The following is a 27,927-nucleotide window of genomic DNA, read 5'->3' as shown; positions in this document are numbered from 1 at the left end:
AATTTCAAAGCAAAGTAAAAACGTAATTACCAGCGCACTGATATAAAATGTCCAATGCAATAATGCATAAACAAACAATGATCGAGTCAAAAGGGATAGGTAGTGTGACAGCAACTCGCGATTGCTAAATTCTTGTCATCGTTAGATCAAATTATAAACAAATCTAAATTCGGCAGGAACAATAAGATAACAGAAAATGAAATAAATTACTTTTCAAACAAGTTTATACTATTTCTTTCTAATAATCATGCATGCCAACCTCGAGATAAGTAAACATGAAATTTTTTAAAAATATAAGTTTGCCTAAATAAATGCATTTAGAACTTATCTCGTGCATCATGAGATGTCTCAGAGTTGTAGGTTGGCTTATATGCAGGTCATGCACTCTTTAGTGTTTATACCTGTTCAGTTTGGGGGTTGGCTTATACGCGAGTATATACAGTATATCAACTTGACCTTGATCTTTAAATTTCATTAAATCCCTTAAAAGTTATTGAGTGGAAGCAATATTTGCACTGGATGGGACAGAACTGGACAAACAGACATGGATAATGCTATATGCCCCTCCATAAATGATAGGGACCAAAAAATATGATTAATGCCCCATGTTTTGGTAAAATAATGACAGCTACAAATGATTCATGTCGAATCAGTAAGCAACAGCAGCATGGTATGGCCTTTATTTGCAGTTCTCCCTAATATGTTCCACCATAAAAGTTTGCTGAGTACAGAATCAAACAACATTTAAGATGCAGGCTTTATTATATATAAACAATCATCATAAATCATTGCAAAAATGGTTTAATTTAATTTGTCAAGATATTAAGGTTTCTATACAATCAAATAGTTAAATAAAAAGCTCTTAACTGTATTTAATACTGCAAAATTCTGCCTCAGGAGACACATTCATGTTAAAGTCAATTGGCCTGGAGATCTTAAATCTGAGATCGAGTTTCCACTATCAGCCAATCAGTTATGGCCTGTCAGATGCAATGTTTGTGATGTTCAAATCAAAATCTCAATCTAAAACTCAAGCAATTTGGATTTTCAAGCCCAGAGAGAAACAAATTTTGAATGAGTCTGTTTCTAAATTTTGCTTTCACATTTAACTTGGAACACATTTCCATAAGGACAGACCTTTCTGGTTCCTTTTGTGTTTGTCAATAATCACTTTTTTGTGCAATTTAAAAGTGTCTTTTATATTTGAAAGCAATCTAGTGTAGCCTTTGTAAAAATGGAAAAATTTAGAGAAAGATTCAAAGTGTATATACCTGATTTTCTAGGACTTAGTGATGTTAATGTTGACATTTGTTAATGGAGAAAATTATACACATCTCCATGTTTAAATATGATGGAAATATTATTTTATGCTAGTAAATAATCTTTTTACAATGCCATCAATTTTTAAGCAAAGTGTAAGAGAAAATATTTTAATCTGCATTAAATTATTTATTATATCAAATTAAACAAGACAGGGAAACACAATTGTGTGAGGGAGGTGTTGTTTCCCGACATGTGACATTTGTACCAATCACTGACACAGCTACATTATGGAGGCATAAAAAAAATTTGCTTTACAATATTCACAAGTTCAATTTGATCTGTTTAGAGTATATTCATGTCAAAGCCATTTATAACAAACTCAGAGAGCCAAATAAATGAAACAATGATGTATGGATTCCAGTCCAATGTGTCTGATTGTTAAGACTAATTGTTTTAATTAAGAAACTGTAGTGAACTTTCCTGAACTTTGCACTGATGGACAAAAGTTCTGATGATTTTACTGAAGTAACCAATAGATAGTTTTTTAGTATAAGAGAAGTCTTGATGGATCAAAACAGTCTGCTGAGGAAGCCTGGTCACAAAAATGCAAGTTGAATGAAGTTTTACTATGTACTGCTATGCGGCTTCATTAGATACAGGCTCCATTTTTGGAAATTCCCATCTGTGTCTAAATTGTGAAAAAGAAGCCATTATAAAACTATGATGACACAATTTTCGCATAGTATTATCTGCTGGCACAGGTAGTGGACTAATCTAAACATCATTCCCCATTTTCAATATGCTCTTTTATATTCTTCAGTACAATGTGTGTTTGCCGACACAGTTTAAAGTCAGGTTCAGAATCATTGCTGCTTGATGACTCAGAGTCACTGCTGTTTTCATATTGACCAATACCAGGTAGCACCCCTATTATCCTTGCCACTTGTGCAAACCGTGTTCTTGGCTTAATTCCTGTAGTACAGCTGTCTTTTTCAGGAGAATCCCCATCTAAGGTCTTGGCAGCCTTTCGAGGTGATGGTGAATAGTCTTGATTTTCTAAAACATAGAATGCATTCATGAATAGATTCCAATTTCACTCTCTGAAAATGTTCCTATCAGAACTTTAAGCTTCTTTCAATGAAAATATATAGTGGTCAAAGAAAGACATTTGTTTAAAGGCAACAGAGATTTTTTGCTATAATTATTTACTTCTCCATTTACTGTCCACAAATGATGAAGTATGTTTCTACATAGAGTCAAACCTGCCCTATTGGTCACCTGTATAATTACCAGTCAACTGATCACAGCAGTCATTCCAATTTCCCACCATGAAATTTCCACTATAAAAGTCATGTGTTAAACAGACATCTGCTTTCTGTGGCCTACAAACCAGGTGTTTCCTAACCCACCTTGTTTCTTACGGCTTAAAGTGGTCACAACAGACCAGATGTTTCCTAACCCATCTGGTTTCCTACGGCTTAAAGTGGTCACTGAAGCACATTGACCAAGCCTATCAAGCATTTGTTTTCCCAAGAGAGGTACTGTTCAGGCAAAAACGATGTCAAGTGAATTAATGTGTAACATGCCCTACCTTGCTTATATTTACCATATTCAAGTCAATGTGATGATTTAAATTTAAACTGGCTATTCTCTCCACTGTTAACTTAAAGCCAATATATTGGGATAAATAATCAAGGTACTACATGTACATGCTTATAAGATGAGTCCGTCTGCAAACTTCAAAGACCCACATCTGTAGTCACATGCCTTGACAGAAGTGGGTCTTTGCAGTTTATTAGGAGTATTCAGTAAAAAAAATGTTTAGACCCTGATAAGCTGGCACATTATGTTACAGCAGATTAGGATCTTTTTTTTTTTTTTGCAGTTTGACTCAAATTATAAGCGAGTATGTAGGGTATATTGTTATTCTTATACTCTCCCCCTTTTCTTTTGGGGTGGGAATAAGATGTACTGATGACTAGTCGAGTGGGTCATGTCGGCATTCAAGACCAACTATTTCAGTAATGGGTGTCATTTTTTAGAATTTGATTCTACATACCTTTAAGTTGAAAGCATTCACTTCATTTGGATTCATATGCACCCATATTCCATTGCAAGGTTCTATTAAGATGCATCAGGAGGTGCATACCACAAAATCAATTTTAAAGTACATAGATATTTTTGGACGAAATGAATCTAAAGAGGTGATCCAGTACAATCCGGATTGAATGTCATGCGCTGTTATGTCACAATGAAAGCTATGCATATTAATAAGCAAATTCGTACAACCCTCAACTGTGACGATTCTACTCGATGCGATATTATTTTGATCCAAGTTTAGTGTACATGGCCACCATTGTAAAAGTCCGTAGAGATCGATAATTTTTTGTTGGGAAGTTTCTTCATGACAGTTAAAGTGCAGATCAATCAAAAATCAGGATTGAATAGTCTTTGGTTAATGAAAATTAGTGTTAAATTTTAAAGAACAATTTATATTTAATTTAAAATGAGTAAATGTATATACATGAACCATGTGATTTGTACTATAAGTGTATTCATCAGACACGATTAATGTGATTATTATAGGACTAATTTTACTTTGAAATAGCTCTTGCCCGAGGTATTGCCATTTTATAGCTGAGCAAGATATCAGCAAAGATGCTCACAAGGGGTGGTGGGGTGGATGGGAGGGTGTTTAAGTAATGTGATTGCATAAGTATTCTCAGAGAATCATAATTTACTCCCAAATTTACTTTCTCCTTCAGATACATTACCCCATAAGTTGGTTACTGATGGATGGTAACTGTTTTTTGGCTATGAATGTTAGGAAGACTATATTCGGGTCGACTGAAAGGACATGTAGCTCACTGACCCTGCATGCAAAAGTTAAAGCTATCAGGAAACATGTCTTGTATTATAGAAACTTCAGTGAAGTGTGGGCTAGGGGCTCAAACTTGCTTGATTTGAGCCATGTTAGAACACAGGACAAGTTCCATTTGGGAAACAATGTTATGGATTGTGGTCACTGGAGATCCAAACTGGCTTTAAAAAATCTGAAAGGTCTCTATCAGGCCCATCACCGGGTTGAATGGACAAATTTCACATTGAAATCTCCGGTATAGTAATGATAAGATGCCAAAGGTGTGGCTAGACAGACAGATTGCTGGGACAGCTGGTGTCAGCTTGACAGCTGGCGATGTCAGGACAGCTGGTAATGGTACAGCAGCATTGAGTTGGATCCAATGGATCCGGCATGAACCCCATGCGCCTGGACTTACAGGCCCAAAGGCCATGCTCAGACTTGTGGGGGGGGGGGACTTGCACCTAGTGGAATGCCTAAAAATGGGGAATACTCCCCAATGAGTATCGCCAACAACGAACCACAGGTTGTCTTCCTTGGTTCATTCCATCCATTTTTCCTTCCCTTCAATGCCAAGCGTACGATTGCTGTGAACGTGCATGTCATGCATATAGTAAACATTCTCCTGAAACCAAACAAGAAGCGAAAAGAAAGCAAAAATTAGTAAATTAGTATGTGACTAAGTAGCTAATAACATAAATTGCCAATCAGTATACAACTAATTACATAAACATAAACCCAGACTTCCACTGACTACATACTACAGATGCTGCATATCAGATACATAGCATAAACAAAACAGGAGTCATGGTAGACTTCCATGCTCTGAAGTTGTATATGCATCATTCAGACTGTTGTTCTGCTGAAACAACACGAACAACACAAACAGGAGCAGAAACTAGTAATGTGTTGAAATTACTAGGTTGCTAAAACACTGTTGTAACTAACAGACCAATGAAACTCTTATATCTGAAACTAATGGCCCTGTTATAAACTTATGCAAAATGCTTAGTTAATAACTAAACCACAATTCTGTCAAAACAGTGTGAAATATGAATAAACTAAGCATAATTATCATAAAGCACTTAATAATTCAGCTAATAAGATCTCCATAATGGATGGAGAAAGCGAATAAGGTCAAAATTAAGCTAACTCGTAATGACCTTGGATAAGGTAAATGATAGCATGGTGGGACGGTGGTCTTACAAGACACAGTCCCAACAAGTGACGGATCACTCAAAAATTGGCAGCAATTGTAAAATAAAGCAGACAACCTGCAGTAGATTGATAAATCAGCATAATAAATCCAAACTGAATGTTGGATGGGCCCACAGAAAAACAAAAATGGCTGGATTGTCTGATAAATGTATGATGTGTGGTCTGTACAACAGTGAAGCTAAAAAATGGCGACACCTGGTGGTATCATGGGGAGGTAATGTGCAAGAGTTATTGCTCTTTGATTATTGATCTCTATCTATTATTCATACTATTTCCATATTGCTTTAATATTGTGACTTGGAAATTTCATTACCAAACTATTTCATTCATGACATCTTGCAATGAAGGCATGGTATTTATGCTAAATGACCTGCTACGGTCTAACACCTTATCTCCAAATGACACTCTCAGACCAATGACAAAAGAAATTTGCCATTAATAATGTAGAATGATGTAACACTTTCTTGGTTGATGATCCTGACTATTTTTTGTATCCTAGGTAACATTAATCTTATGCAGGCTGAGTGGATTTTAACCTCAAAGGTACAGACAACTTTGCTTTGGAGGCTGAGTGGACTTCAAACTCAAAAGTACAGGCAACTCTGCTTTGCAGGCTGAGTGGATTTTAAACTCAAAGGTACAGACAACTTTACTTTCCAGGCTGAGAGGATTTTAAACTCAGACTCAAAGGTACAGATAACTTTGCTGTTGTTGTTGTGGGGTTTAACGCCATTTTTCAGCACACGATAGTCTATGCATGGCGGCCGGCATTAATGGTGGAGGAAGAACCCAGGAAAATCTCGGAAAGAACCACCGACCCACGAGAAGCTGCTGGCAAGCTTTCTCACATACCCACATTAACCTAATCCTAGACTTGAACCCATGCAGACAGAGGTGAGATGGCAGTGATCTGTAATGGAGAGCGCTTTAGACCACTCGAGACAACATTGCTTTTCACTGTACAGTATAAAAACTGCAAGTCTTTTTACAGTGGGTGGGCTAAAGTGCACTGATGTAACTACTGACAATAAACCATGGAGTCACACTTGACAGAGATCCTTTTGAATTGACCAAGCAGGATGCAATATTTGTCAGCTGGGTCTTTCCCCTATGTGAAAGCTATTCATTCATTAATACATACCTTCCTGAGACTTTTTTTGGTCCATTTCCTCTGATCTACAACGAAGAACACAATATGTTACAAGCAATCTACACCAGTATCAGACATCTATTTATAATATTATGCCAATTTGAACATAATTTGCAACACTGTTCCAAGCATAACTGAGTAACTGTAATAATCTATATGAGGCATGTGCAACTTCCTCCATGGCAGAGGCTGGAAAAGTTATTCTTAAAGCCATTCCTTATAACGTAAAAAAGCAGATAAAAACAGGTTGTGGGCCATATGTCGCACATACCTGTTTCTTTTACTAAATAATGCGGACAGAGAAACATTTGGAGTATCTAATTTTCTACAGGCTGAAAACATTTCCATGAGTCCTAAGGTTAGACTGTTTATTTTTTAACTGCTGAGTCAAATCTTTCCAACGCCACCTGACTTTCAGGGTGATAGACAGAGGACTTAAACTGTTGGATACCTAATTCATACATAACTTGCTGGAAGATCCCTGAGATGAAATTAGAACCTTGTTCAGATTAGATGGACTTGAGAAGGCCAAAAAAAACATTATTAAGGCTTTGACAATAGTTTTAGTCATAATATTCCTTAATATTCCTCTGGAAACCTTGACGACAAACACATTATGGTCAACAAGTATTGGTTACCAAGAACATTTTCAAGGAGAAGCAAACAATGGAATAAATGTGGTTGAGAAATTTCATGGTAACCCTCCAAGTAGATGTCTACTTACTAAGAACATTGGTTTAACTCCATTTAAACGTATTGTGTTCAAACAAGTGGGTGCATGAGAGTGCATTGTATTTTGGAAATACAGCGAAACTTCCCTATAATGGCCCCTCTCAAATCCAGATTTCTTCACATACTGGCTACAAATTTTGCTCCCAAATGGACCACACTCATACTGCCAGTAATTAAACCTGTAACACTGGCCAATACAGCAACCAAACTTTGTTACCTGAAATGGTATCTTGTACGGGTCAGTTTGAATGTATATCTACATTATTATTTATTTCATTTGCTAACATGTGATGATTTGGTGTAATATAAACTGAATAATGTTCACCATGATAAGAATCTTGTTTATCCTGAAACTACAGTAACACTAGAATGCAACCACATTCACATGCAATAGAGCCCAGTGATGTAATACACAATGTTTTCACTGGTACACATGTGATGTGTTGAAACAATTTGAATATTTCAAACAATTTTTCAGAGACAGGATATACTGAGAGAAAAAAACATAGCTGATACAGAAAAGCAAAGAACTTGATTAGTAAAGACTATTTATTGACAATTATTACAAGAATATTCAAACACTCAAGCCTCACCCACTAATACACACACTTAGCATTAAGGATGTCCATCCCTTTATTAATTTTTCAGAGGCCTCTCAGTAACTCACACCCTCAGTTATGCCACAGTCTATGTTTTGGGACTTCATCGTGTGTGAGTTATTTAGGGAGAAGAGCGTGTAGACAAAATGACGAAATGTAACCCAGAAGATATGAGATCTGTATAAGGGATTCTGAAAACCGCGTCCTTAACACAAATCTTGTCCACCTGTGTTAGATTTCCATATCCTGCTGAAATGTACATGAGACATTCTATTTATGTCTCAGGACATCCCTCTTTAAATTTCTATTGTTGGAAGTACCTATTACCATATCCTGAAGTGCATTCATCTGGAGAGGTAAGTAAACAACCTGATGACCAAGCAGGTCCAATTACCTCTTTCTTTTAACAGCTCCTGCAAGTATGACCTGCTGTGACTTCTTATTACTGGACTGAGCTGACACAGAGGCAAACACATTGGGTGATTTCTTTTCTTCAGATTTGGAAGCTGTTTCTACCTTGTGTACAGAGGTATCCTGATTTCTGTCAAGGAATTTTTAAGTTTCTCGGGCATTCAATATCGTGATGGATGAATGGAAAGAAACTATTCTCTGGCATCCTAAGCAAAGTTAAACAAATTAACTGGACAAGTAAATTTTTTCTGCAACTTGCCCAGGATAAAAAAAAGAATATAAAAGCAAAAATATTGGTGTAACTTTATAACAATCTCGATTCCGGGCCAGTAGATTATTTTCAAAATTTTTGCTCTTACATTACAATTTTCAAACTCTTGAATGATTTACTTCAGCAGGAATGACAATGCAATAACAAAAAAGATGATGACAAGATCATGAATAACTTCATGGGTAGGTGGATAAAAACTCAAAAGATTTACAAAATCAAGTAACAGTTCCAACAACAATACTATACTTAAACCTGGCATACATGTTTGGCAGCACAAAATAAAAATTGGACAAGTATTATAACAACCTTATATGCTATAATACTCTCCTGGTCAAATACTTCTAAATTATTCTGATTCAGATGAATGTAAATGATGTCAACAAGTACTAATAATCAAACTTAAAAAAAATTATATTCATACAATGAATATATTAAAAAGGTGTAAGTAATCTATTATGTCTTCATTAAAATTTTTAGTAACATGCTACTACTAACACTTGATCTCATTTTCCTTGCTCCGGCTGCAAAAATGGCAGGGCTGCACTTTTCTTTTTTTGCATCTTTTCCTTAACCTGCTGAGAGAGGAAATTATTTCACAGAAGTTAAAGTAAGGTACCGGATGTTCTAGCAGAGTAAGAAACACATGAAGAAATTGCAAATATGCAGGTAAGAAACACATGAAGAAAGTGTAAATAAGCAGGTAAAAAGCACATTAATAAAGTGTAAATATGCAGGATGTTGCTGTTGTTACTGTTGTTGTTGTTGTAGGGTTTAACACCATTTTCAGCACAAGATAGGCTATACATGGCGACCAGTACCGATGGTGGAGGAAGAACCCAGAAAAACCCTGGAAAGAACCACCAACCCACGAGAAGCTTTCTCACATACCCACTAAATATGCAGGTAAGAAGCACATTAATAAAGTGTAAATATGCAGGTAAGAAGCACATTAATAAAGTTTAAATAGGCAGGTAAGAAGCACATGAAGTGGAAATAAACAGGTAAGAAACATATAAAGAAAGTCGAAATATGCGGGTAAGAAAAACTGTTTGGTTTATTACTGTTTGGCTTATTACACTGGTCAACAGTGAAATCATTACTGACTTGAAAAGGCCCTAATCTGTAGTATTTTGGTGTGCCGAACACGAATATAACCGTGAAAAATTTGTATTGGCTCTCGTTTTGAAGATATTCATATACCTCATTTTCTATGTTTCACTGTGTAAATTTCTCCAGTAGGACTGCAGCAACATCCGGAATAATGATGTAACATTGCATAATACCATCATGCTCACATCATCCACAGTTGATTGCATCATTTTCTGATGCAATGCAATACTAATGCCATGCGGCTGCTGAAGTAAGTTGACGTCCGCAGTGTACTATACATGTGTAGGCCTATTATACTAATGCCAGGCGGCTGCTGAAGCTGACGTAAGCAGTGTACTATATAAAGCCCAATCAGATAGGTTCAGCATTTAAAATATTTTAGACGTTGTGCGAGACAGTTCAAGCTACTGTTACATAAAACTTATTATTTTATCCATTTACGTACAATAAAGAACAGTAATGCCTCGAAAGTGTGTTAATACCGCGGACAATTTTTGCTATATTTGTGGGGAAGTGACATTTGCCAACCAGAAGAAAAGTATCAATTCTCAAGTGAAGAAGGCATACCATCTTTACTTCGGATGCAAGGTTGGTGACCAAGACAAGCCTTGGGCTCCGCATATATGCTGTGCTACATGTACAACACAGCTTTCACAGTGGTTGAATTGCAAAAGGTCATCAATGCCGTTTGCAGTCCCAATGGTGTGGAGAGAGCCAAGCAACCACCTAAATGACTGTTACTTCTGCTTGGTTCCTCCTCTTTCCGGCGGAATAACGAAGCGAAAGAAGTCGAGAATAGTCTACCCAAACATTCCGTCTGCATTGAGACCAGTTCCACATGGTGAGGGACTTCCTATTCCAGAACCTCCAGCAGAATATTCTCTTGATTCATCTGACGAAGACAAAGGTGAGTCGACCTGTTCTTCTCCTGGTCCATCAGCATGCAGTGATCCAGATTTTCACTGTCGTGCATCATCAACCCCACACAGAATAACACAGGAAGAACTAAATGACCTGATTCGTGATTTGGACTTATCAAAGAACAAGGCAGAATTGCTAGGATCAAGACTCCAACAATGGAATCTTCTAGAAGAAGATGTCACAATTACTGCATATCGAAAGCGCCACCAGCAATTGGAGCCTTTCTTCAGAAAGGAAAGTAATCTGATATTCTGTTCCAATATTGAGGGCCTCATGAATGCTTTAAAAATCACTCATGACCCACAAGAATGGAGACTATTTGTGGACTCTTCGAAACTGAGTCTCAAGGCTGTGCTTTTGCACAATGGAAACATTCTTCCATCTATTCCAGTAGCGTATGCTGTCCACATGAAAGAGACATACGATAACTTAAGGCAGCTACTGAATTCCATTGAGTATAACAAGTACAGCTGGCACCTCTGTGGTGATTTGAAGGTAGTTGCCCTTTTAATGGGACTGCAGCAAGGATATACAAAATACATGTGTTTCTTATGCGAGTGGGATAGCCGAGCAAGGGAAATGCACTACATGAGGAAGGAATGGACTCACAGGCAGAATGTAGCCATTGGAGAGAAGAATATCCAACACCCAGCTCTGGTTGAGGCTCAGAAAATCTTGCTACCACCCCTTCACATCAAACTAGGTTTGATGAAGAACTTCGTGAAAGCCATTGACCGGACTTTGCCAGCATTCCGATACCTGCATGAAAAATTCCCTCGACTCAGCGAAGCAAAGATTAAAGAGGGAGTTTTTGTGGGTCCTCAGATTCGAGAGCTTTTCAAAGATGACCGGTTCAACAACTTGCTGGAAAGTGACGCGAAACAAGCATGGAATGCTTTTCGCCTAGTTTCTACAAACTTCCTCGGAAATGTTAGGGCAGAAAACTATAAGGAACTAGTAGAAGACATGTTGATGAAGTATAAGAAACTTGGCTGCAATATGTCTCTAAAGATTCACTTCCTTCATTCCCATTTGGATTTCTTTCCTAGCAACTGTGGTATTGTTAGTGATGAACACGGCGAACGTTTTCATCAAGATATCGCAACAATGGAACAAAGATACCAGGGAAAATGGTCCACTACAATGCTGGCTGACTACTGCTGGACACTCCTCAGAGATGCTCCCGAACAGCTGTACAAGAGACAGGCGAAGAAATCTAAGATGTAGTCAATGACTTGATTTTTTATAGGTAGGCTATTACAGTTGACCTTTTACTATTGGAATGCATTTCGTTATGTAAACATTAATTTCTTGCAGATTACAAAAAAACTAGAGCCAATTTTGCAATTTGACTGTCATATTCGTGTTCAGCACATAAAAATTGATAAGAATTGACTAATTTTATTTCAGTAACATGACTTTTGTAAAAATTTGTTGTCCAGTGTTATCAGAATATTTAGGACTAAAATCTGAGATGAAACACACAGAGAATTCTATTGTATCTCCAATTTTTAAAATACACTACAACTTTTAAAAAAAAGATAAAAGCCCAATTAAAAATTTAAATAAGACCCCTATTTGGCAAGTTTGTCTTTTATTTAGCCAAACTTTAACACAGTTTAATCTACAGTGTGGATGTATGGACATGCCAAAGTGCTCTCTGTGATGAATTTCCACAAAAGCTTGCATGACAAAAGGAATTCACTCCTTCCCCATGTAAATATTATCTTCCTTACCCTTTTGATGATTACAATGATGAATGTACCTGTTTCATGACTTCACAAGCAAGCAAAGGTCATTGTGACCACATTTTGCCTTTTGATGAGTACAATGATGAACGTACCTGTTTCATGACTTTACAAGCAAGCAAATGTCACTGTGTCCACCTTTTGCCTTTTGATGAGTACAATGATGAATGTACCCATAATGTTTCATAACTACACAAGCAAGAACATCTAAAACGAATAACCCATATGTATAAAACTTTACACTGACATAATGTCAAAAACACAAGGTTCCTGCCATAAATTTAGAAAAAGTTTTAAGACATTTTCCAGACCAAAAAATAAAAATTTCCAGACCTAATAATGTGACAAGTTTATTGACCTGCATAGCCAACATGATGCTTAAGTTTGGAAGGCCCTAACTAGGTTTTGAAGTCATCAGCTTCTTCCCACAAGGGTTATAAACATAATGTCCAGGCATTCTTTAAATATCAGGTCCACAGAGGCACACAAAAAGATCAGCCCAAGAATGTCAAATAAAATAAAATCCATTGAAATTAAAATGAATACTCACTAGCACAACACAAAACTTAATTAATGAAATAATCAATGAAACAGGGTTATTACTGATCAGGAGAGTTAAAATTCAACAATTCAACAGCAACAATGATATTTAAAAAGAAAGTCACTGTAATCCAGATGTCATCCACTGCCCTTTAGCTTCTATACTTTCTTCTCCAGCTGCAACTCCAGTGCATTCATTTCAGAGATGCTGCCAGGATTTTATCTAGTGGGGGGGTTGGTGTACCCACTTGTTACAAAAATAAGGATGGGGGAGTAGAACAAAAAGGAGGGAGTTGATGAAATGACCGTAGTTCACTATATACTTAACACTACAATATCCATCTATCTTTCTTCCAGCTACACTCTGTTAGAGTCCTAATGAAATCAAAATCTTTAAAAGATCTTGTATACACATTAATGTGTTCATTTTTCTGAGTTAATCTGTTCCTCACCAGCGCATGAATATTGTTCCATGGTGATATGCCCCTGCTGATAGGGCATACACATAACTAGCTTAGCCAGCCATAAGAAGTTTGGAAACTGTTCCTTATGTTTATTATGTACATTTTTTCACTGCTTATGGGTAATGTCTTTTCGATACTTTAGCTCCAACATAAGAACTTTCACTAACATAAGCTGTGCTTATGTTTCACTTTCTTAAATCATCTGTTCTGATAGTGGTTATTTGATCAAATAAATATATTTACTTAATAATTTTATTTTTAGATTATTCATTAAATTGATCTGAACCCATATAAGGCTATATGTAGCTATGCTCACGGCATTTTGAATGATGTATTTTTAAGGAGAACTGTTAACTTTTTTTTAATTTACTCTCATTTTTACATATTTATGTTTCTGTTTTCTTTTTCCATTCATAAACTTTATGATATTACACCAAAAGCAGACTTTGGGAATTTGCAAACATAAACACTTTTTACAGTAAACTAAATTAAATAAATCTGTGATATCCATACATTTCTTCAAGTGAATTCAGAAGACAGTGAAAGCATATATCTCCATGTTATTTCTATCTAGGATAATTTGGCAGTGAATTGTTACCGATTGTACATTAGAATTCACTGTGCATCGATTTACTCCGAAAAAAATACATTCACGTGAATCAAAGAATTTGAATCCGTGTTACTATTCACTGTTTAAATTGAACTCATTCTTCTACCTGTAAGTTGAGTAGTAAATAAAATATCCAGGCAATACATTAAAACACTCCTAAAGAATAAGACAGAGTTAATCTGTTTTATAAGTCCAGGGATATTTGCTAACAATCGCCAAATGAATAGTAAAGAAGTTTACACTTCCTATGCTGGTGATCAGACCTATTACAATTAAATAAATTGTGTTTGAAAAGTTATGAATTTGTTATATGGTATGCCAATTTTGGTCAAAAAGTTGACATACATTTGCAGTGTAACATATTTTCAAGCTTTCAAAATGACGTCAGTTCTGGTTTCGATGACATGCATGACACACTGTTAAAAGCTCAATTTCAGTGTAGCTGCATCAGCTAAAATTCTCACTTTTTAACATTTTTCTAGATCCAATAATTTGATGTAATTCATAGCTTTAAAATAAATTGCCATCACTATCATCAGCCAGTAGGTCTATTTGCCAAACTGAATCATCTGATATGAACTGCGCTAGGTTTCGGCCTTTAGGATTGTCTAGGTCGCCCATATTTTAAATGTGCATTTGTAAAACTTCCTCTATGCATGGTTCGAACTATGAGAGAATGTCTTGTCCATGACCCATTGTGACAATTAAACTTAATGAAGGGAAAGAGTTTTAACGACATCACGTGAAAGGGAACAGTGAAAAATTAAGACTTTTTCCAGACTTTTTAGTCATTTAAAAAAAACTCCAGACCTTTTCAAGGCCAGGAAAAGCAATTTTCAAATTTAAGACTTTTCCCAAAATTCCAACCCACGCAGGAACCCTGACAACAATAACAACACTGCCTCTGGAAAGTTCATACCCATATATCATCTGTGCTTTGTTGGGTAAGAAAAAGAAAATGCTTTTCTAGCCCAGCCTCAACAAAATTTTCAAGTCCATTTGAGAACCAATTCCCAAGTTGAATTTGTAGAAAAATTGAAGGATACTCTTATTTCCTTCATTATACTGCACTCTTCTTCTGTTTTTTTTCTGTTGATTTCCTCCTGTTTTTCTGAGACAAACTCCAAGAAACCTGCCTCATCCTCATCCAGACCTCTAACTTGGTTACCTTGAAACGTTAGAGATGAAAACAATTACTGGAAATTAAAATACTTTTGTGGCATAAACATTTCATTAATTTTGCAAGTTAATTAAATTCACATATACATTCTCCAAGTAAAAAATGAGATGCACACAGTCCAAATTTATCTCCTAATTTTTGTAAATCTCATTTTGTGAATCAACTTCACTAACCAAGGGTCACAGTTCCACTTTTTCCACATCAACCCTTGGCCAGGTGAGCTAAAAGTACCATAGCCTTCAATAATAAATTTCATTTTTCGCATGTTTATCATTAAATACACCGAGATGAAATCAGAAAAATTTATTCCTACTTACTATGAGATTGTAGTATTTTAAGATTCCAAGCAATAGTCTGGTAATTTCTAAACTGTTTACCAGAGAATATCTATGAACCATAAAATTTTTTGAGAATAAGCTGCATTTATCACAAAATGTAATGTGTAATTCATGAGCTGCATTCATTCCTGTGTATATGTATCTTTTCTTTATCTATGCAATTTTACAAAAGATTTTCAAAAGGATTAACCATCGGAAAAGCCTTGAAGAATCATTCATATTAATCAAAGGAGTTTTATAATTTCTACAGCCTTTTCAAAACATATAAAATTACAACAGATGTCAACCACAGCTTCAAAATCTGGGTTGACAGTCGTTGGACATTTTTTCTGTTAGATGCAGCTGTATTCAATTCCAACCCCACACTGGTCATTTTACATAGGAATGTTAACTCCATAGTCCATATTTTGTCTTTATTCAAACTTCAAAGTAGGATTTCAGCTTTATATCACTCAGATGTACATGGGTCAGATGACATTTTGTACTAATATAGTGAGCTTCATTTAGTGTAGCTGGACAATAACTCTGAAATAGTTTGCTTCACTATCAAATTTTTTGTAACATGCTTTGGCTCGGTATTAGTACCAAGCAATAACTTATCAGCACACATTATAACAGTGAATATTTCTAAAGCTGTACCGATTAATAGGCCATACTCATAATCTGACCGATTATTGGAACAATTGGTATAATTGGTATTGGCAGAAATAATCGGCACCAATGTAAACAAATTTCCAAAATATAAATTTAATCATAACATTCATTTTGACATGGATTGAATTTAAAATCAGAATTAAATAGTGGAAATTAAGGAATAAACATTTGATTTGGGTGTTAATTGAAAGACAGTACATGTATATTCTTTAAAGTAAATACTTTTTGACACGCTTGCTGTAAACTACCACTGATTGTCTTCTCACAACAAATTATCAATACCATGCATGCACTCATCCCAATCACAGCAGCCAACCAGCCAATGAGGCCTCATGTGGCCATTGAACTTCCAGCATACACAATACAGGGATGGTCCTGGCTTTTAAACAGTTGTTGCCAAAAAATCAAGAATCTCAATATTTTGTTGCCAATGTTCAAAAAATGTCACCAGAATAAGTAGTGAACATTTTTCCAAGACTATTAATGTAATAGGCAATGAAAATTGAAAAAGATGGGATTATTATAACTTTATTGACAACAAGCAATAGAGCCATAATATTACAAAATAAATTATTACATGACTGTTTTGCACTACTTCCATTATCTTTGCATTGCGCAAACTGTTAATGCATAGGTATGACTGTTGTCACCTGAAATAAATGCATTATCATATGTAAAATAACTACTTTCCAAAAGTCTCTCTCTTTTCAAAAGAAACACCAGGTATTAAGCAAATCTATATTATGTATATTATTTTCAAAATAATAGTTTTGTAAGAAACTTTATTTAGATAATGACATTTTAATACTAAAACCCTACGATCGTACTTTGCAATGTAAGATGAGTGACGTATAATGCGACCGTAGATTTCACACATTCACAAAGTACATCTCCGTCAACCAAGAGTTCAGAACTTCTTCCTAAATCCCAGGAATGATCACTGAATGCTGTAGATTTTTTCTCGACAAGCAAATTATGATCTCTATTCCCACCAATGAAACTTACACAAATCAACTTGACCTGGTATTACTGTACCGTATATATAAGCATTGATTGCCATCATTAAATTACAAGGAATGAAGAAACATATCACAGAGCATATGTGCCCCCAAAAAACTAATTTGGAATAGATATGTTATTTTGTAAAGAGTTTTATCTGCATATATGAGTTAACAATAAGAAATAAGGTGGTATATAAAATGTGGGAAATGGTTATCACATGTATGGTAGCTTGAGACCACATTTGAACTGTCAACATAAATCCACACCCATGTTAGGCATTGTTAGTTATAACAAAAATAGGGCATGGTTTACTTGTCAATCAAATGCTAGTGCTTTCACTAACTGTAGAACAGGCGGTTTCTTGAAATAATTGGTCTCATAATCGGCATCGGCAAACTTAATAATCGGCTATACATGGTATCGGCATAAGTGACATCGGTACAGCTTTAAATATTTCACTTTATTCTCTCCAGTCTTTTTGAAAATGAGAAACAAATAACATCTGGTTTGGCCATTTCACAGTCAGTCAAAACATGTCCAGCATATATAACTGATTATGAATGCCTGATGTTAACTAATCTTTCAAAGAGGGAACTTGTTACTGTATTTCATGTATTTTTTTCGTAGCCTTTAATTTTTCATATACAATCCAGTTATCAAAATCATAATTATTTAAATGTATCATAATTTTTCATAAATATCACTTTGTACTTTTCGAAAAACCCATTATCGGACATAAAATTTCTACTAAGAAGATTTAAGTTTGCAATAAAGATCAACAATACCCTATTGCCATTTTGTTTTCTAAAAAATTAATAATTGTTGGTGAGAAAATACAACAGTTGATGCATAAGCTCTCTTATTGTCATTACAATATCTACTGGTGTTTATTAACAAATGGACAAAGGACTTCACAGGCCATACCTTTAAATATTATCATTAATTAGTTCTCCTTATTAAGTCCATCACCGTAACAAAACACCACATGGATTTTAAAATGAGTTTGTAAGCCCTTTGATGCTTTCTTTTCCAACAAAAATTACATCTCAGTACATGCTCAAGTGAAGACCACAGACCATTGGTCAACTAGTCTTATTGTTTCGTTATAGTCATACAAACATAAAATATAAAAACCTTGTCATTTTCTATCAACAATTTGAACGTCACAGACTCCATTAAATCGATTTGTATATATAAATATACTATCTTTTAAGTGCTTTTTCTATTTTGACTTGGATATAATTAACATTTTATTGCAGATCTATTCTACATTACACTCCTCTATTACCTTTATTGACAAGTTCAAATAACAAGTAATATGTATGATCGATTGTCCTTATAACAAATTCTGTACGGACAATGGCTTCAATAGCACATTCACACATTTTCATTTCCCTAAAGACAGCCTCATTTCCCTACTGACAGCCTCGCTGATTTGACATAACCTGTAGATGCTTGCCCTCACTCTGGTTTCAACCGGAATAACCAAAGCACTAAGCATGTTTAATTACAGTGTAAAAAACACTGCATAGCCATGTGGTTGTTGTGACAATGTACATCGTAATTAAAACAAGAATGAATTGTTGATATAGCTGTGTTTATTGATAATGAAATATAGTATGGTCGTAATACACGAGGATTATCACAATCGTCAAGAAACTCAAAATACTATTTTTTTCTCTTTGCAAAAGTTACAAATAAAAACCGCCCAAGATAAAATACGGTCTTGTACACTGACAAAATTTTGTTTCATATCTCTCTCTCTCGTACATACTCACACACCCCTGCTCACTCGCATTACCTAAAATATAATTTCAAGGTTTTTTTTAATCGCAATTTGATAACAAGATTATTGCTGCAGTAAAAATACAAGTTGCACTTAATTTTTTGACAATGTGGACTTGTATTGTTGTGCACGAATTACCAATAAATAATACCCTTAACTACTACATGTTCAAACCATCTTAATCATTTGTCAACATTACACAACATAACTGCCACGTATGTTCTAAATGCAGACGAGCTTTCACATTGAGACATAATCTTCTCTCTATCTCTCTCTCTTGTTCACTAACAACAACAAAAATCTTTTTGAGTACTTTTATTTCAGTGTAATTAGATTCTTGAGTTGAGAGCAGAATGAGACAGAAAATATAAATTTACTTTGTAATTTGTACCATTATGTTGTCGAGTAGCATGTGTTCATAGAACTTGTTCAGGTATAATCTCTTTTATTTTTTGTACACGGTCACTATCACAAAATGATAATTATTTATTTTACATATAATTTTTCATATACTGCAATTAATAATTTTTTTTTTTGTATATGAAAAATTACATGAAATACGATTATTCCAAGTGACTGTAGCTTTGATGTTCTAAAAGCAAACCATAACAAATCAATAGTGGAGCAAACAAACAAAGACGGCACTGTAAACAATGTAAACCCCTGAAAAGTCATGTAAAAACAAAAAATGGTCACATGCTGATTTCAATCAGCTCTGAATAATTTTGTAACAATATCTATAAATTATGTAAGTTTACAATCAGGGGTCATGCTACCAGGTGAAGTGAAAGTCGCCTAAAAAGTGTGAATTTCACCTTATTCTGTTAGGAAGGCAAAAACGACTTCACTCTGTGATTTTTTTTAAAGAGGAACAATGAATGACCATCCATTCTGAGATGCTCCTTTGCCTTGGTCAGGTTAGTTCCAGTGTTTAAACGTTATATATAGCTCAATGTGAAATGTATGCTTCAAGCCAGAAAATAGTTGGTGTTGATATCAATTATGCCAACAAACTCTTGCACATTCACAGGCATGTGTTTTGACAGCTGACTGACCATTAACCATTTCCTGCATGAGTTTGCAACTATTTCTGCCCGATTTCCACAAGTTATCCCTTTGATGATAAAAACATACAAACTTGTATTTCGAAACTAAATTTATGTAAATAGCAATTTGAGTTTTAAAACTCGAATCAGTAGCACAAATATTTTAACCGCCGCAAGTACATTATTTTCTTGTTAAAAATCTGTTTGGAACTGTAAGTGCAGACATCACTGTTCAGGGAAGTACCATTTTATTATATAGTCTTTTCGTAAATTAGGCAATTATATTCAGGAAAATATACAATTTGTAAGAAAGCAGAGACTAAATATTACATTATTAAAGGTTTAGCTTTAAAATGCAATCATGTAGGTCATAAATATATAGGACAATGATATGTTGTGGAATTACATGAGACGCTGCAAGGTCAAGGTTGCATTCTGAGTTTACTAATTTTCATGAAAGTACGAAGAAAACCATCCAAAACTGCAGAGCAAATACTTTTTAACCAATGCCTAATGTTATACCAAGTACGTAGACAAATAATACAATCTTACATTTGCGGATTGCAAATTGATAGGATTTATCAATGGATGGTTGTAACGAAATTATAAAGTGAGTGGTTACATTAAGAAAACCCCTCTTTCTAAAAATAGATGCACTTGCATGTTGGCTGTGTTGATTTGGTTAAAAATAAGAGGGTTTAGTTCGTTCATATTCTGATTTCCTCAGTGTGTTGTCTATGAACAGTTATGGTAAAGTTTTATGGGCACCAAGAAATTAAGATGAACAGTATGATCTGAAAGACGTGTGCATTTTCTGTCATGTACATGGTGCAGGCGTTGTTAAAAAACAAGTTTAGAAATCTTGTCAAATGCCATTTTATAATGAACTTTCAGAAAGCAAAAGGAAAATATTTTCTTGCTTAAGTGTAGTTGATTAATTAAGCATTTGTACTGATTTGCAATTACAACACAGCTGTACTGTAATCTAGTTACTCAGTTAAATTCATTACAAAGTATAGCTTCTGTTGTTTTCTTTTTAAGTCATATTGCCAAAATACACTGAATATGAATGAGAATAAGTATATAAACAAATGTGTTTATAATATAGATACAACTTAAAAATGTGTGGTGTGTGTGATTAGGATTTTTAATGTAGCTTTAAAACAAATTTAGTCATATTGCTATGATGTCTGCAGCATGGCAATTTATAGTGATATCTAGCAATGGAGCATCATGCTGCAGACATGTAGCATGATGTCCCACCCTGTCATTTTCCTGACACCAGGAAGACCAGTCCTAACACTAACCTATTAATGCTGAGCGCCAAGCAAGGCAGCTGTTAGTACCATTTTTGTAAGTCTTTGGTATGACTTGGCCAAGGTTTGAACCCATGACCTTCCGCTTCGGAGGCGGATGCTCTAACCACTAGACCACCCGAGTGGTCTCTACTTGAAAATAAAGTTTTGCTTAAAACCAATGTTAAATGCAAATATGCATACTGGGAAATAAATGACATAATTCATACAAGAGAATGAAAACAACAGGCATGGATACCATTTTTTTAACCAGAAAAAAACCCCAAAAAATGATCCATATTTGTTGAACTTGAAGAAAATCGAGATCAAATATGGTAAAGGAAACTTTGATGTATCGCTCGTTTTTTTTTCAGTTGAAAACGGTAAATAAGACCTGGAAATTGTTGTTGCTGTAGGGTTTAACTACATTTTTCAGCACACGATAGGCTATACATGGCGGCCATTATTAGTGGTGGAGGAAGAACCCAGGAAACCCCCAGAAAGAACCCCCAACAAGCTACTGGCAGGCTTTCTCACATACCCACATTGGCCGAATCTGAGACTCGAACCCACGCAGACAGAGGTGAGATGGCAGTGATCTGTAATGGAGGGTGCTCAAGACCACTCGCCCCACCCACCCCGAAATTGTAATCAACACTATGTAATATCAAATTTAAAAATAGGTCCTACAATTTTTTACATTTTCTTTCCAAATGACATTCCTAGTACACCATAATTTACAATATACAAGGAAATTTTGATCAAAGAAAATGTCACTTTTATGCCGAGTGGAGTCGGTACTTTAATAAATACAAATTAAATAAATTTTTTATCAATTGAAATTTGTTCTAGTACTATCTTTTAGTTCCTTTTAAGTGTAATCGTCATAATTAAGAACCTAATTAAGTCCTGACCCTGTTTTGATAACTGACTTCCGAAGTTTTTGTTGTATTGTTGCACTTAATTAAAAGCTGACCTCCTTTGTATTATCAAGTTAATTATGTATTTTGAATAAAAAAAAGGAGGTGGAATAAAAGAAGTTAAAAGGAACGAAAATCCAACAAACTTAAAATCTAGTGGCCCCGGTCGAATGAACTAACTTAATTTGATCAATCAAACACTTAAAAATGATATTGTGATTGTTAAATAAACTACCTTAAATTAACCTACCCTTTCATAACTGTGATCAAAGATAACAAGGCAGCCAAGCAAAATGAATACTTCGTAAATAAAAGAGCTTGATTTCACAGATATGTTCCATTGTAGGCAAGCAAGTTTCTGAGAATTCCTGAACTGGCACTTAGAGATATCATCAAGGATGATAAGAAGTTTCATTATTACTTCCAATGAAATCACAACATCAATACTGTACTAATTGAACAATAAAAAAATTGAGTTTTGACGCAGACATTTGTCACACGAAATAAATGTTGCGTGTTTTTGAAAAGAGAGGAATCTTGTTTGGCGGAGTATCAACAGTTAGTCTAATTCCCTGCTCTTTGGACTCCCTATATGGCAAGACAATATTAAACACCACTATGGGAACCAGACTCATCAAGAAAACAAAAAGCAGCGACGTAATAAACAGATTTTTTCACGTACATGAGATGGTTGTTGAAACCAGCTGGAATGATCTTTCATATGTTGGGCATTTTGAAAATAAATGTTAAACAGAATAATGAACAACTTCATTAGAAAAAGCACGTTATTAAAAATGATTATCAACGAGATTGTAAAATGAGGATTCAGTCAATAAACAGACCAGCTCCCTAACTCTGCTCCCTCTCCCCCACCCCATGGTTTTCACGATGTCAAAGCGATTTTTTCCAATTTGTGGAGGTCCCTCGGTAACACGCACCTCGCTTATAGTTCAGTCTATATTTGCGGACCCAGCTGTGTGCGAGTTATTGAGGGGGAGGTGTGTACACACACACACACACACATATATATATATATATATATATATATATTGCATGTCTGGCTTTGCTCCCACTTCTCCCGGTTCAGGTGTCACTTCTCCCTGTTCTGTCTAAAAGGAGAAGTCACTTCTCCCTAAAATTCAAGTCTAGCTTGATCCCTGTACAATGCTGCAATCTTTATTTCTTCACATAAACTGTTACTTAATATCCATCTATGAAATACTGTACTTACTAAATCTGAACTTTTCCTCATGTTCCTGTTGTTTCTTATCCTTCTGCTCTTGAAGCCTCTCAAACAATGAACGATTGTCTATCTCCTCTTCTGGAAAATCTGAAATACAGGTGGGTCAAGTTTGGCAAAGGATACAACATTGGCCTGGCACTTCTGAGTGCCTGAACTTGATTCCTAGTTTTAACATGTGATGTTGCAGTAAAATGTGTCTTAAGCCAAAGTCTGCCCAAGAGATGCAGGAATCACCCTTAGAAATTACATTATAAATGTAACAGCTGCATAACATAATAATACATTTTCTAATGCAGATCTTTTAACGTAAGTTAATTTTGATTAAAAAAGAAAGTAATATTTTGAAATTTTGAAATTTTAAAGGCTAAATTAAGACATTTATAACAATGTAAAATTGGCACCATATCCAGGTAGTTGCCATAACACACTGCATGGATATGTGGTAAAGTGAAAAACATATTGGTAAATGTAAACAGTAATGTCCTTACTCCTGCAACCTTTTTATATTCATTACTAATATCTGTTCATCTAAGTGTCTTACTGCATGGCGCTAAGATAACAATGACAAAAAAAGACTAACAGTATTTGTATTTGTTGTTTCTCACTACCCCACCCACCAACAAGCAGTAATAATGGAAAGCAGCTAAACTGTGATGTCTTTGTACTATCCTAAACTCACACATTAAATACTATAAAAGCAAAAATTTGTATTAAAAAAAATTGACTTCACCCATGAAATCTTAAATACAAATGAGCCGAGTCTTCAAAAATGCACAAGCTTCACTATTCCTATCACAGTTGAAGCTAAATAATGTAGCCCGATCCGAATTATGGGTAATCTTAATCAAAGAGTGTAAGACACAAGTTATCACTCACACAAAAAGTCCAGAATGTAACCTGTTAGTTTTAAACTTACTTAATGGTACTTATGCAGATGCCTCCTACCTGACATTCTCCCGACAACTGGCCTTCATCTGATTCAGACTCAAGTCACAGTGATTTGAGCAAGTCACACTTCCCTATTGGCAAATGTGTCAACTGGGACCCATAGAGATAGAAGCACATCATGTAACCACTGTAATGCATTGTATCATCTGGCATTTCAACTCACTGGGCAAATTACCAGAGACTATTAAAATGCCTCAGAAAAGGATTGAAGTTCACTTTCCCTACAGTTATACAAGAGTCCAACAGAGAGAAGAGATGCAGAAGTGACCAATTCTGTTTCTTCAGTGAAGAATGTATGAGTAACATGCATATTTTATTGGTATTCTTTAATGATATTTGAGCATAAACTACTGAATAAGTTACTTTTTCAGTAGATTAATTATAATTATTGTTTCAAAAAGGCTGATGAGATGTGTATAACTGAATAAGCCAGTCAACCAGTTGTAATGTTCTGTGTGTGCAACTGTGTGTATGAGAAAGATTGATTGATAACTGTATTTCCTCCATATATCATGAAGAGTACAATCAATAGTATAGACAATAAATATAAAGTAACAGTAATTATAGGTAAGAAATAACACATTTAAAAAATAATCATATGTAAGTAAAGTCATATATGATGAGCATTCATCAAAAGAACCCAGGAAAATTAACAGTCGGGTCATAATTTGTTTTCTGCATTTTTTCTACACATTACAATGGTGGGATTACCATTTAAGTGAGCACAACTTGCACAGCTGCAACATATCAAATCCAAGCCAGAGATTGCAAAGCTAGTGTATTACCACTGTATGACCCCAAGATTTTCATTTTTTAATTTTAAAAAAAAATACATCACAAAAAATCTTTGTAAACACCTGAACACTCATGCATAACTGCTGACATCAATTTGGATTTGAAGCCCCCCCCCAAACAAAAAAAGAAAAAAACAACAACAAAAGAGTAAAATGTTAAACACCCTCTGTTCCCCATGACTGCTAGTGCAGTTTCAAAGAGAATTAAAAATTTAAAATATAGGCATGGTAGATGCAGTTGTGTCAGTTATACCCAGAGGTTGATCTGGTCTCCTAACTTTCTCCCATTCTTCTTGTCTTTTCCTTCTTTTTTCTTCTAGCTCATCTTGTGATACAAAGCTTTTTAGAGTAAGCCCAGAAGATGACGTGCTCCCACCAAAGCTCATGTCTTCATCAAATAATTACCACTGAAAACAAAAGCAGTTTAAAACATGTGGTCCGAAAATGTCAAAATTAGTGAGATACAGTAATATTTACATTTATGGTGACATTTTCCTCCCACTGCTTTTGATTTTTAGCAGATTGTCCAACTATCGGCACTTCAAAGATGCATCACACCTTTTTACAAATATGGTTAGGAATTTTAACATTTATAAGAAATTTAGACTTTAGTAAACAAAAATTTAAATGCATACATTTAATTGATATAAAGTGCCATACACCTATGGCCTAAATATAAACAGTCTTTGTTTTGATGTAACTGCTGGTTCTCATGAGAAGAAAGTTTTTAAAGATATTATGACCACAATATTTGCTTACAATATACATATTATGAAAAAATAAAATGGACTAATTCTTTTTTCTCTCTCAGTAATCACCCCCCCTCCTTACTAACTAGTATGACAGGGCAAATACATTTTCTGCCACAACAGACATTCATCCATTTAATAAGCATGTGGCACACAGTAGATAATTTTATCAATAACACTTTTTAGAACGATGCACTGTATTATAACATTTTTGGGGAAATGTGGTCACTCATCGTTATCATACTTTATACATATTTACAAGAAAATACAGTTTATAACAAAAATATATAGCCAATTCAGTGCCTTCTGTATTCTTTCCTTTAAATTTCTACAGATGCATTAGTTTTTTCTATTTGTATAGCAACATATTAAGTTTACTTTAATAGCATTTTTTTCCAAAATGTCCTTTCTTTATAAATTCAATCTTGATATCTTGATACTCAAATTAACTTTGCCTATGTACTTTTCTATATTTGCAGATAATGGCAAGAAAGAAAGCAAAATTGAAAATAACAATCTTTCTCCTCAAAACGTTGTATTAATTTCAAGAAACATCTCCCCCACATGAACCTACATACTTCGGCATACCTTGACTACCATCGTATTGCAACAAATTCAAATGTATGTCAACAGAACATGAAAATGAGTCCTTTTCCTAGTGTCATATTTTCATTCTGCCAGGATAAAGACAGCACAGTAGGTATATTAATTACACATAAATTAGTGGAAGAGTGTCAATATATGTTGCCAAATGTGTGAAATATTCCTGAAACTTTGACTACTCGTTCTGATGCACTAAAACAAAACCAACATGTGCTATGTCTTACATTGTAGGACTACTGTGGAGCTAGCTACGATGTTGAAGCCTCAACTTGATTTGTTGTGGTTGAGGCTACGAACTGTGCCCATATCATGTAATAAAGCAACAAAAAAATCATCACTAAAGTCAGAAAAACAAACAGTGTAGAAATCTACTACATAAGTATAATCATGTTGTGGAAGAAGTTTGGCTTATTTTGAATTTATTAAGCCCTTACATGATAAAATAAACTGGCATGGTTACACTAAACGCGCCATGACAGATAATGTGAGACTCTCACCGTAACCTTTTTTCTATGTAAGGCTTGCCAGATCATATTTGGATATTCTGTGCTGTTATTATCAATCAAGTGGCAAATAATGGCTTCTTGGTGGAATTTCAAAGTTGCCGATAAACTATATTTACTTTTAATGCGCTGAATTTCTGCATCAAACCGCACCTAAGTTTTACTATGATTTGTTTACATTTCCAAATAAGGCCTCAATGTCCTTATGTGGCACGCATACAAATGAGGTTGAGAATGGAAGTAATCATTATATGAACTAATATGGCGGACGATCTAAATGAAAATATAAATAAAAAAGTAAACAAGATTTTACAACTATTTCTACAATGATTTTCGATACTGCCATTATTAAATAAGAGGACTACTCAATTTATTGGATTATATGCAAGGAATATGTTCAAATGGCTGATATTAGGCTAAAAGAGCGCCGGGTGTGAATCACATCCGGCTTGCTCCATTGATACGTATGTGTTCATGTTAGTACCCTGTCCACGAGGTAGGAGTGTGGGTACTAATATTAGCACTACTGTGGAGCCTACCATGTGTACAATAAAGCAAATCCCCATGTCCATAAAACAGCGTGTGGCCAGTTTAACGCATGCACAAAATGGATACCACGAAAAAATACGAATACGAGATGTTTTGACAAATTTCACTCTCATATGCTCAACTACGGCAGAAAACAAACTACAATTTACAAAGTACGCTTTTCGGTGGTGACAACTGCACCATTCCCAGGCATTGCTCAAGATGTGAAACAAAATCTAACACAGTTCATTTTTAACTTCAACTTCAAAACCCAGTAAACATAAAAATAATCAGCTGAACAAACATCAACTAGTGAGGAAGGAATAGAGAGTGCTAAAATATATATATATGACTATGAAAGACTACCGGTAAATTTCGACGTGACGAGATGCTCCTTATTGCAGAGACGCTATCAACGTATACATTTGAAGTAGACCGATT

General features: G+C 35.0%; 1 protein-coding gene across 1 annotated transcript; it reads right to left on the bottom strand.

The window, feature by feature from the left end:
- Nucleotides 1-743: 743 nt before the first annotated feature.
- Nucleotides 744-27,927, bottom strand: LOC149780738 (PSME3-interacting protein-like). Its single transcript, XM_089937797.1, has 7 exons — nucleotides 27,853-27,927; nucleotides 25,357-25,510; nucleotides 23,350-23,448; nucleotides 14,944-15,065; nucleotides 8,217-8,356; nucleotides 6,483-6,517; nucleotides 744-2,319 (listed from the first exon to the last, which is right to left on the bottom strand). Exons 2-7 carry the CDS (start codon nucleotides 25,487-25,489, stop codon nucleotides 2,045-2,047), a joined length of 804 nt encoding a protein of 267 aa, XP_089793923.1. The 5' UTR covers nucleotides 25,490-25,510; nucleotides 27,853-27,927; the 3' UTR covers nucleotides 744-2,044.

This window comes from Sinohyriopsis cumingii, chromosome 16, assembly GCF_028554795.1.
Source record: "Sinohyriopsis cumingii isolate HCF-2022 chromosome 16, ASM2855479v2, whole genome shotgun sequence".
In the NCBI taxonomy this organism is placed as follows: Eukaryota; Metazoa; Mollusca; class Bivalvia; order Unionida; family Unionidae; genus Sinohyriopsis; species Sinohyriopsis cumingii.
The sequence above is the reverse complement of the archived record's forward strand: the minus strand, read 5'-3'. Positions and strand labels throughout refer to the sequence as shown.

What these genes read in the sequence shown, in the direction of transcription:
- LOC149780738 (XM_089937797.1), bottom strand. Translation starts at nt 25,489, where the DNA reads ATGAGCTTTGGTGGGAGCACGTCATCTTCTGGGCTTACTCTAAAAAGC. An exon ending in GAGACCAGATCAACCTCTGG is followed by an intron (nt 23,449 to 25,356) that starts GTATAACTGACA and finishes CCTGTATTTCAG; the next exon opens with ATTTTCCAGAAGAGGAGATA. An exon ending in CCAAAAAAAGTCTCAGGAAG is followed by an intron (nt 2,320 to 6,482) that starts GTATGTATTAAT and finishes TCTATGTTTTAG; the next exon opens with AAAATCAAGACTATTCACCA.